General features: G+C 36.8%; 1 protein-coding gene across 1 annotated transcript in view; it reads left to right on the top strand.

Annotated features, from left to right (window-relative positions):
* Window positions 1-12611, top strand: part of LOC134537734 (alanine--glyoxylate aminotransferase 2, mitochondrial) — a 42669-nt gene that overhangs the window by 920 nt on the left and 29138 nt on the right. Inside the window, exons 2-3 of the mRNA XM_063378489.1 lie at window positions 7897-7994; window positions 8979-9163. Of these exons, the coding sequence (XP_063234559.1) occupies window positions 7897-7994; window positions 8979-9163 (283 nt within the window). The remainder of the gene's footprint in view (window positions 1-7896; window positions 7995-8978; window positions 9164-12611) is intronic.

The following is a 12611-nucleotide window of genomic DNA, read 5'->3' on the forward strand; positions in this document are numbered from 1 at the left end:
CAAATTCTTTCGTTTCATATATTGAAGTTTATCCCTGGATCCTGAAGGTTTGATTCTGATAGCATAATCCTGTTGGCTTGATCTTGTGGTACATGATGCTAGCTGTTTTAGTTCAGTACGTTGGAAGATCCTGTACATAAAAATAATTGTCATATAATGAATTATGATCATAAGTTGAATAAAAAGGGAATTTTTTCAACCTACAGTCATCATAATTCTTAATTATTTCACAATTCCTTTCATGTGCAGATTCTTCTGACGTACTGAATTAAAACAGCAAGAATCGTATACCACAGGATCAAGCCAACAGGATCAAACCATCAGGATCTTTCGATGTACTGAATTAAAACAGCAAGAATTATGTACCACAGGATCAAGCCAACAGGATCATGCCATCAGGATCATGCCATCAGGATCAAGCCATCAGGATCCAGGGATAAACTGGGATACATGAAACACCAGCCATATCAAACACAGAATATACAATGGCTGTAATCAGAGAATTCTTTGGAATTACTACAAAATTCAATGTGTTAATAATTCTATTCAAATTTTTGCCTCCCATTAGACTTATCTGTTACAACTTGACTCAAAATAGTACATACTTTAAATGCAATGTAACAAACCAAAATTTTCATTATACAATTACTTATAATAAAACAACAAACATTAAATATAAGCATTAAAAATTCCTTACAGTTGTAATATAGTCGTTATTTAAACAAATTTCATTATTACAACAACACCTACATTGATTAAAGTTCTCTAAACAAAAAATTAAAAAATAATAATAATAATTACACAGGCAAAAAATGAATGTCAGCAATTGCGTGAATACATACGTATTGTAATGTTAGCTGTAAACTATTATTTTTTCACAAACCATTAGGAACTAAGAAACCTTCCTTTCAGGGTTAATTTAGGAACGTACAAGTATATGGAAAACATAGCTATTCCTATTTTTCACGGGTGAACAATGAATGGCGGCAGCAGTGTAAAAGCACAGGTACTGTAATGTAAGATATAAAATATATAAAAATTTCATTTTTTTCACAAACTAGTAAGAATTACAAAACCATCCCTTGGTAGGAAATTAAGGGACGTGTGTAGTGGCTGAAAACCATGTTATCCAATTTTTTTCTTTCCGTTCTAAAAATCTGCTGTGTCTGAGCATTACCTAGTAGTCTTGAGAGAAATGCAAGGTCATGTTTATTTATGTTGAATTAATATAACGGTACAGTGTAGAAAATAATGTGTGGTTGTGATTGTAGTAGTGACCAGGAAAGTGATGGTTCATGTTTCTCAATAGTGAATAAATTAAATGTGGGAATGGAAAATTTTTTGGTGTAAATTTAATATATGCAATATTCATATTGACAGTAACTAAATGATCTTTGCCATAAAGCCAAGAAAGGTAAGATATTTTTAATGGGTTTTTTTCAATTTTGTGATTTGTAGTAGTGTTGTATGTGCATTTATGATTTACCTATGGTTAGGTAAATAAAAAACAACATATTGGGTAATGTAAATAGCTCATTTTCCTAAGGTAGGTTAGTTTGCAATTGTTAAAGTGATAAAAACATAGTGAAAGGTTTGGTGAGGGCATGTCAGATAACATATGTGTACATCACAATATGTTAAGCATATTAATGAAGTCATAATTAAATCAGTGCTGAAGTAATTACGACCTGTACATTTTTACAGTACAAGCGCGGGAATAAGGCATTTTGGATGGGGAAGATTTACATGCTTGTTTTGCACAAGATACTGTTTAAAGGAAATTGCATTAGAGTACAAAATATATTTTCGGTAAAAGTTCCGTATTACATATTCAAGTTCAACCCTTGATCCTGATGCCATGATCTTATACATTTTGATCATGTGGTACATGATGTTTGCTGTTTTAATTTAGTACGTCGAAATATCCTGCACATAACAAAAACTTGTGATATAACAATAAATTATGATCTTAAGTTGAAAAAAAAGGAAATCTATTTTGTATTCAACTTACGATCATTCGTTGTTATACGACAAGTTTTTTTGTCGGGTCATGATCTTTTGATGTACTAAATTAAAACAGCAAGCATCATTTACCACAGGATCAATGCATGCAAGATCATGCCATCTGGATCAAGAGATTAACTTGGATACGTGATACCATTTTTTCTGTATCATGTTCTGTACATACTGGAATAGGTAGAGCTGCAGTATAGAATACGACAGCAGAAAATTAGTATAATAAAGAAAGGTACTTAGTGAAAAACAAGCACGTGGAAGTGCACTGCGCAAAACCCCTCTATTCCCGTGCTTGTCCTGGAAGAATGTAGGGGTTGTAATGACATCAATGCCACCATGTTATCATATTGTAATGGTATCAGGTCTTGACTACTCCCCATGATTGTGTGATGACAAATGTGGTCATGCATATTTGCCTGAAAATAGTTGTCTGTAAAATGCTCTGCAGTTAAATTTCTTAATAACTCATAAACAACATAATCTTATTAAGTTAGATTTTGAAGGCCAAAAAAATTGAATACCGGTGTACTAATTGTTTGCATATGATTAAATAACACACTTTGTTCTAACATCATGCAGCCAACTTTTAAACAAAAATATACCATCCAAAAGTTTTTTAATGTGTGATTAGTTAGTATTTTGATTGCAGCATTTCTTGTAACATTCTTTAACATTGTATTATTATTACAAATATTAACAGTTAGCAGTTGCATTCAGATCTGAGGGTTTTCATGTTGTATCTATTACATCGTTTAGAACGTTCTTCTTGCGGTTCTGAGAATGACCTTCGTGAAACTGTTGGTCATTCTGTATGTCATTTGACCTTGGCTTTGTTCTGTTGCAAGTCAATTGAGGCTAAATATGTTGACTACTGCTAATGATGGTGTTGATCATACTTATTCACATTCAATTGGTTGTTTCATTAACTATGATAAATTGAACTTGCTTTTACAAACTGGTTAAATTTATTTACTGTACATCCTGACACATTAAATGAATGTCTTGCTTTTAATAGTTAAATGACCTTACAAAATAGGTTTGTTTATTACATTTTCTATATATTCAAATATTTTGGAGCTTACTATTATTACTTTGCATTTCAGGCATAAACATGTGATTTACAAAAGTACAAACAACAAAGTTGATTATTTCTGTTATATGAGTTCTACTGTAAGTAAGCTGCCAGACATAATCCATGGTGTTACTACCAGGACATAACAGTGAGCAGCCAAGGACTTGTTAGTAACCTAGGAATTTCTGGCAAAAATTATTATGACCATGCTGAAAAGTCCAGATGAATTATAAACATTCAGTTAGTGTGTATCTACTTGAAAAGGCTACATCTCGACACAACAAATTCATGGTGGCGTGAAAACCATTTTGCGTATTTCCCTAAAGTAAGGTGAAATGTTATTATATTGTGAATGATTTTTTGCAGCCTTTACTTATCTTGAGAAAAACAAAATAATTTGAGAGTCAAGAGAGCCGTAGTTACTGCAGAAAAATTTTACTTTGATACCATACAGCACAAAGGGTTTAGGACCCATTCTAAAAAATATGTAAAAAATCTTACTCAAACATTGTAATGATTTTACAACATTACAGGAATATTTCTGAAACTATTATGATGTATGGAAATTCCATTATGTGTGCAAAACATTACTACCAGAATAATTTTTAAATAAAGTTGCTTTGGTTTTATTTATTTGTGCGGATGTTATTTTTCTTAATCACTGACATTGTGCTTTGAGACAGCCACGTTGAAGTGACTTTCGGAGGCACAGACTAACTGCCCGCTCCCCGCCCAGTTCTCGGTGAACCCTTCGTGTTGCCATGCCTGCATGGTCTGCCGATACTTTGTGGAAACTACATTAGCACGTAGTTGTCATTTTTTATCATGCAGTACGCCTATTATGGGTTGTATTTGATCCTAATATATTGTCTTTTCTTTTGTGAAGCGTGGGAGGAGGGAGGGGAAGAAAATGTGTTTACAGTGCTGATAACTTGCTTACATTTCTGGGAACCTGTTTTTCCTGTAATAACTAGCTGATACCTTGAACAAGCACTCGTCACATTTGTTGAGGTGTTAGCAAGTGGAAACTCTATACAAGTTTTCAGCTTCTTTGCATTTGGGAGAGGGAAGTTTGGTGGTGCAAGACCACAGGCATGAAAAAGTATTTGAAAAATCAGAAGACCAACACAATTTAATATTTTTTTTATACAAATTGTAGAGGTACTTGGTGAAGCACTCATAGAAGTATAACATTTGTTTTTAAATGTCTTTAATTTTATTCTCTGTGTAATTTTATATTTGCCTTATATTGAATGTTATTTGCAATTTTTGTTCTCTATGAATATTTCACTCTAGTTTAGACATTAATTTTATTACTTTCTATAAGTATTGTTACGATTTACCGCGGGTTCGTAAAGGGATAGCCCAATTAAAGATTTTTATCACACACACAGTTTTATTTATTGCCACTACTTATGTCACTTACAAATAATCTAAAATGGCAAATAATCAATTGCACTTAAAAATGTTGCTTCCCCAGTCACTCTTTTCACACACCGCACACCTCGCTGGGCCGCACCTCTGGCGCAACTCTCGCCGCAGCACCCCTCGTGGGTCTCCGCCGCAGGACTCCGTCGCCGCACTCCGCCGCCGCCGCCGTACTTGCCTTCGCCGAGGATCCGCTCGACGCCTCGCTCGCAACTTCGCTCGGAACTCCGCGGCGCCCGCAACACTATCGCCCGGAACTGAACTCTTCGCCCTGGAACCTTCGTCCAAGGACTTCGCCACTCTGCCGCACCCGCAGCACTATCGCCCGGAAACTCCGTCGCGGGAGAACTCCCGACTGAACATTCCGAACTGACTCAGTCCCTGACGTCTCGGGCATATATATAGGCCCCGGTGCAATCCCGGAACTCACGAGAGCGGCCGGGGCCAGTCGCGTCATCGCGAGCCGTCCCGACGGCAGAAATCTCTCGAAAACACGTGTCGGCGGCTCGCGTAACTCCACAGCTGGCAGGTTTCGGATGTCAAACTAACAGTACCGGGCGGGGGGAGCGGAGGGCTGGAGGGAGATAAAGCGGCGACCCAGGTGCGCACAGCACATCTCATGTTACAGCAGCATGTGATGCAGCCCAGCTAGCTCTGCACCTGCGCGTGACGTGGCATTGCTAAAGTTTGTAACAGTATGTTTCTTGATTAAAATAATTATTAATGCTTTATTTGATATTGTCCAATGAAAATCGATGTTACTATATTTATGTATTGTTCCTGAGAGGTAACACTTAAGAGATTATTATTGATTGGAGGCTATGCCACAATTAATATTTCGTTTAGACTATTTTTGCGATTTTGAGTGATATATCGATGAGCTCGGAATAAGGGAACTTGAAATGTTTATTTTTTTTGAAATTGGGGAGCTTAGTTTTTGTTTGTTTGTTCAACGGCCAAGGGAGTTAGATACATCGTTAATAAGTTCCATGTAATATGAGATAATAGAATCAAAGAATCAATGTGTAAAGTTTTAGTAGTTTTCAATGAACGACGAAAACCAGGAATAATATTGATATATTTCAAGAAAACCGGTACTGTTAAGTATTAGAAGAGGTAGTGACGGATTATGGAGCATGACATCAAGACCGTCGATTGAGACAGGCAACGTTAATTAGCTTGATACCAGAGAATCAAATATGTCAGTGAAGCAAGAAAGAAGAGATGCCGACCCACGCCGCGAAGGAGGATGTCAATCTAATAGAGGAGACATCGCGGACGACGGGATCCGAGGCAGCATCCACTAAGACAACTCCAATTTTACCGACATCAGGTTCAGAGGGAGAGGACCGGAGGAGTAACCTAACATTCGACTTCGGCAGCTGCAGAGCCAGCAGCACAGGAAGGAAGCCACGGAGTTTGAAAGGTTTTCCAGAGCAGTCCAAATCGTGTAGCAGTTCAACGAGGTTTAGTCACAAGATTTATAATCGTTTTATTATTTTGACCCACAAATAATTAGAGTCGAATTTGTTCAAAAGAAACGATGGTGAATTAAGTGTTATCTCACAGATTTGAAATGTCATAAGTTCTTTCCAATAATTTTATTTTTAAATGGAATAATATAAATGGACACTCTCCAATTGTAAACTGAGTTTGTATGCTACTATCAGTTCTAAGAAAGTTTAAAGTTTAAAGTTTTTTTTTGTTATTAAAAAAATTATGCATTTCAAGAGCAACTTATGCTTTTAGTAGGTAAATTACCAAATAATTCCAAGGAAATTATAATCATCGTTGGTTTGAAATCTAAAATAAACAAACTGCCAAACTTAAATAGGTACTACAAATGTCATCTATGAAATAATGATGAGCTATATTGATCTGGAATATTTGTGAATAATAATCAGGTGTCATGTTTTCATTATTGTCATATGCAGTGTAATTGGGTATGTCTGTGTAAATGTGTATTGTCACCAGCGTCACACTTAATTACATTGGTAGTAAAAATTAAAATTTTCAATACACCTTTCATTTCCTGTATCTTTGTTACACTAATGTTCATGACCACTTCACAGATTACATATGTTTTGCACTACTATACTTAACTAATTAATGATTAACGTTAAAGAGAAGATATTGTTTTGCAAAAAGATCTTATTCGTGGATTCAGCCCTTAAATGAGTGAAGTTAACTAAAGTACATGTAAACTTTAATATCGTCATCTCTAGAGGTTGGTTTCCAAAGATTCTGTTGTCCAACTGCAGGGAATAATTGTAGTTACTTTGTAGGTCTGCGCCGATTGAATTGGTGGCTAACAAAGGGGCTAGATCCATAGATCTGCCTGTTCATCTCGGGGACGGACAAAATATGTACCTATTTTTAAAAATTGATGGTGATAAAGGGTTACATTTATCAAAAAAATATTAATAAGACATTGAAAATAAGTACCTGGTACCCTACCAAATATTTACACCAGAAACCAACAAAACTTAATAGGAATCTGAAATGACAGATATGATTTAAGTATATTTTATTGGATGCTGTTGGTTTCTGTTTTAAACACTGAAAACAGCCTGCTTGGACACCAGGTCAGTGCAGCCCCCTTACCTGCGTTGGAGTTGCCGGTATTTTTCTGCCAAAAGCGAAGCATAGGTAGTCTCTTAGGTTTAATCTTTTGTGTTTAATTTATTGTATATCATTTCTGTAACTATTCAGTCATTTTGTTAAAATATTTCTGTGTTTACTTTGTGTTTTGTATTGATGGGTCTTTGTGTTTGTTGTGGTTTTTGTTGTTAAAGCAGCAGCAGCACCAGCAAGTATGTGAATTACTCACCTTACGTGTGTTGGCCATTTGCGAATGTGCCTGTTGTGAATTTCCCTAAACAAGTGCTTGTCTGCTTTTGGTACCAATGCAGGGAGCTGTCATTCTTGCAGTGACCATTGTATTGTTCTTGTCTGTATGTGTTCGTGCCCACTGCTAAAGCTCTCAGCTGTTGGTGGGCATGTGACAAATAAATAAATAAAAATAATGATAAACATGTTATGAACACTAACAATCAATCTTAAAATGAATAGATACTTATGATTAGCCTTACAGGTTTAAAGAAATTTTTCTTTATACTCTACGAAGTTACCAAGTTTACTTATTAGAATGCGCTTAGCTTATTGACTGAACCAAGTTCAGGATAATGGACTAATATTCAAACCCTAGAAGTGTATGATGATCTCAGCATGGGGTTGTATTTGTGTGTTTGATAGTGTTTCTGTGTATGTAAATGTCTCTGTAGAAATTTTGAGTTGACCCATTCATGCTATAAATGCACTTATGTTATGCCTGTGGTCCCATTATTTTTTTTGTAGTTGTTTGAGTTCTGTGCTTGCAGGTTGTCACTTGTTTCCCAGAAATGTTTGGTCCATTGCCACACACTATTCGACCACTCCAGAAATGCCGGCTTGCGAGTACCAACCTAAAAAATACATGGTAATTCCATTTTCATTTCATGACAGCTATTTCTTATTTTGTTGATTTACTGCCAAAACTGACCAAGTCAGAGTCGCAAAACTGAGATTAAGTTACTGTGTCTGTCTGATAAGAGGCAGAAGTATAAGTCAGTATCTCAATAAGTAGACAAGGAATTCAAAGGTAGCTATTCTGACCAAGTCTTAATATTTATAATATTGTTTGTAAAAAATTGATGGAGTTAACTTATTCAGTTTTACCACTTTTTGACTTGGTATTTTGGCAGTTTACCAACAAGGTTTGGTCTAACTAAAACATTACCTTTTTTAAACTGAGCATTAATGTAAACCTCTTGAGCAGTTAGCTGAGCATGCTAAATCATTCATTCTTCGAATGAAGATTGATTTAAAACCATTTGATGAACATATGCCATGCTGGTTTGCACAGTATATATGACATTCTGTCAGAACCAGCAATGGTGTGTGTCCATCATTGTTTTAGATCAATGCTAAATAATGCTCATGTGTGGAACAAGGGCCCAACCTTTCACTCTGCATGACATCAATGAAGTGTTTTTTAAAACAGATTCAAATTCTATTATATTTAAAGTTAACTCACTCAACACATTGCACTTATTGTCTTTATTCACTATAGGTATCTAATTTCATACTATTTGATCCTCTCACTTCATTTCCACTGTCTCCTACCAACCTCAACCTCTGATCTCCACAATTCCCTCACTCACATACGTATCATACTACACACACACACACACACACACTCTCTCTCTCTCTCTCTCTCTCTCACACACACACACACACACACACATATATATATATATATATAAATGGCAACAGCACACCAAGCTAAAGGACAGCGCTAGTGGCAGATATTGTGCATTGGAAAGAGACAGTAAAAGGGAATTCAAACTAGGGATGAGGCATACTATTGGTTCTGTTGCCGAAATTAGCAACGCCCTGGCACGGAGCACTCTGGTGTCGGCAGGGCCCCGGCTACGAGCGGGTGTGGAGGATCCGCAGCGACCACCTGTTCAAGAACGCCCCGCCGTACTACAAGAGACCTCTGCTGATCCACGACGGCTACATGCAGTGGCTGTTCGACCACCGCGGCCGGCGCTACCTCGACATGTTTGGGGGCATCGTCACTGTCAGCGTGGGCCACTGCCACCCGTAATGCCCCAGCTTTTCTCGCAACACAGTGCATGATGTAACCATTACTACACAATAGCAAAGCAACATCATGATGGTAGCACCCCCACCACTAGTAAACGTGCAGAACACTGGGTCTTATGCCTCTGTCTCACCCGCCATGTTTTTTTAAATGTTCTTTTCATTACTGAAATTTTAAAACAATACCTCCATTGCATTTGTTTTTCTGACAGTGATATTTTCAAAAGATATTTATAATGGGTGTAAAAAATGGCGCAAGTAATAATAATTACAAACACTTGCGCAACCATTTACACACATTATATTATACTTAGTAAATATATTTTGAAAATATTAGTAACAGAAAAAGAAATGCAATGGAGGTATTGACGTCAGCCGGGGCTTCGCCCCATGAGCCTGATCAGCCTCCGTTACCTTCCCACACCTTTCCTACCCGGCATTTGTACCGTGACGTACGTAGTCGTGTGAGCATTTGAATTGCGCGCCACGAACTACCGCAAGAAGGTGCTTAGCTGCAGTGCGCCGCACCCCTAAATGTATTTAATAATATTGTAACCTTTTCTTTTTGCCCCTAAAATAGTGTCACGACGAGTCAGTAAGTGAGTGTCTTTTGTTTTATTAATATACTATTTGTTGGTAATAAAGTACGTGCAAGGCTAGCCACGGATGCTCCCCAGCGGGCGACGACGGAACTAACATATAACTTTATTCAAACTAATTTACCACATACGTAATTATTACAGACGGTCTGGTCGTGGATGTGTATATGGTAATTTTATAAAGAGTTCATGTTATTTTCTATAATAACCCAGGGCACGCAATTGCTAAGATGTTAACGGTAATTGTGTTGGGCGCGAAGGACGCCATGTTTCCTGCCGCGAGCCCTTGTCTCCCCCCAGTCTCCTTCAGCCGGCCGAGAGCGGACGTCTCTGCAGACACCCCGGGGACATCACCGTTTTCTCACCGATAAGTAGTTCTGTTAATTTAAATAATTCAAATAATTTTCTTTTCTATCCTCGGGGCCTCTCTTGGTCGGTGGGGCTGTGTATTTATTAATTTTTATACTCTCAGGAGTTTTTATCACCTGTGTTTTACGTAACGGCTTGAGGCGGCCACGTGTGTGGTCCGCCTCCTCAACTTAAACCGATTCGTGCCTCGGGCGTTTTTAACAGTGTAAAGGAAGGATTGTATGAGGGCGTGTAACGTATCAATAAAAATACAGCTTAATCGAGTCACGTGTCTTTGTGTTGGGGGGGGGCCACATGGGTTCTTAACCCAGTCAGCGGCATGTGGAACGCCGTAAGAGCCCACTGCAGTTAGGTAGAAGCGTGCCCGACGCTGAGAGCAGGCTCGGTTAGGAACAGGCGCTGAATTTGAGATCAGGAGGGTTAATATCTCGCCTCACATGGGCCATGTAACACCCTGAGTAAAAGCATCTAGCCAGGTCCACGTGCCCACTCACGTCGTGGCGCCCACTATTAACATAACTAGTCCAAAACGCAACACCGGTACGCCCTCAGTATCATGTTAAAATTTCAGAAAAAGCCCTTAAACAATAGTAATGAAAAGAAAAGTAACTTCAAGAGAGATCTTGTATTTCAGACATCGACAGACTTTTCACCTGAGTCAACAGAAATGTATTATGGCCTGAAGGATGTCTTCTAACCATAAGTGTTAGTAATGTCAAATGGTATGTAATACTCTTCTAAAACGATATGTAAATTAATGTGGATTTTAGTCTATTAGTGGAAAATTTTGTTAGTATCCAATTGCGCAATTGGTTAGGTATATTTTTGCTTAATAAATTCTTTGCATTCTACAATATCATCTCTTTCCTTTGAATATTCACATTTTTTTAAAATATCTTGACGAATGTTTTCTGTTAATACTAACATTTGTGTTCATTTTGTAATCTCTGTGATCAAATAGAGTGGAAAGTATCTCGTATTGCTTACCCTGACTATTCATAATTTTATTGAAGAACAGATTCAATTTCTGAAATGAATTTACAATTTAGTTTTTGGTTTTGTTGTTTATTCATTGATTGTTATTATCATAAATAGTTTGTTTATTTGATTCATTGATTGAATATAAGATCATAGGGATCATCTTTAATAATTTCTCTTAATAAATATCAATTACTACAATAATTTTGTGTATTCGACGGACATTCTTTCGAAGTTTTGATCATTTGTAAATCACTTTTTTTAATAATTGTTCAGGATTGGTAGTTCTTTGTCATATTAAAAGATTATTTACATAAATACCTTTTGCCTTGTATCAGATTACAACACTTGGTAAAATTGGTTTCTATTAGTTATCAGAATCATTGTAGATTTTAAATTTTTTTTAATTAGTAAACCTGGCACCCTCTAAATTTTTAGTCAGAGTTCTTTCTTCGAAGATATCAATATTGAGTTTTATCTTCCTAAAGAGAAGCCATTAAATAAAATACCACAATTTGCTGGCAGGAATGATAGACTTTTTATGATTTCAGAGAGTGAGGTAACCCCCCTTCCTCCCACCATCTTAATCTCTGCAAACAGCCTTGTCTTTTTGTTCTGGTTGTGTAACCTTTTGTTGGAAATTCAAATTTGTAAATTCAAAATACAGGAATATACCTATAATGTGATCAGCAATACAGCATCTAAAGCTAAAAATCATTTAGGTATAAGTTTCTTTTTACAAATGGATTATAATGTGATTAATATTTTGTTATACATTGACACTAAAAATAATTCTTGTTTCAGTGGTTTTATATCCTTGATGTGATAGATTTTTAAAATGTATTGTTATTATTATTATTATTTTAAATTATAGAGTTCAATTGCTGTCAAGTAAATTCTCATTTGCTAGCAATGTTTGGATTGTTGTTTTGTTAAAGTAATAACAAAAAGATATATTTCATTGAATACCTCTAACCAATTAAATATTATTTTCCGTGACCTTTCGTTTTACACGAGATAACTGTTTATCCTTAAGGGCATCGCCTACCCGGGCACACATACGGCGCGCAGAGCTTCAGGAAAAACAACGCGATTTGAAAACTACTCAAGATATCCGAGTGGAGTCTGCTTATGAAAAGCATTTAAGAGTTCGCTGAGGACCGAAAAGTACTTTTGATTTTGGATTAAGTTTTTAAACTATATTTTTAGAAGAGTTAAAATGGCTAAAACACATGTATTCAGAGTAATTTTTAGGCATAAAACATCCGGTACAGATTCTTAAAAGCACTTAAGGGGCTTGCATTACTCCTGTATCTTCATTTTTATACCACATAACGTTACGGTCACCGCTCAAATTTCACAGTTAACCTGTGACGACGAGAAGACTGCGCGTCAGTTCAGAGCCTTGCGCTTAAAAGCGACACCGCGCTAGAAGCACCAGCGGGCGTCGCGCTTATCAACCCACCTCACTAACACAGATACACCTCTGACGAGGCGGGCCC

The sequence above is a fragment of the Bacillus rossius genome, chromosome 1 (genome assembly GCF_032445375.1).
Source record: "Bacillus rossius redtenbacheri isolate Brsri chromosome 1, Brsri_v3, whole genome shotgun sequence".
Lineage (NCBI taxonomy): Eukaryota > Metazoa > Arthropoda > Insecta > Phasmatodea > Bacillidae > Bacillus > Bacillus rossius.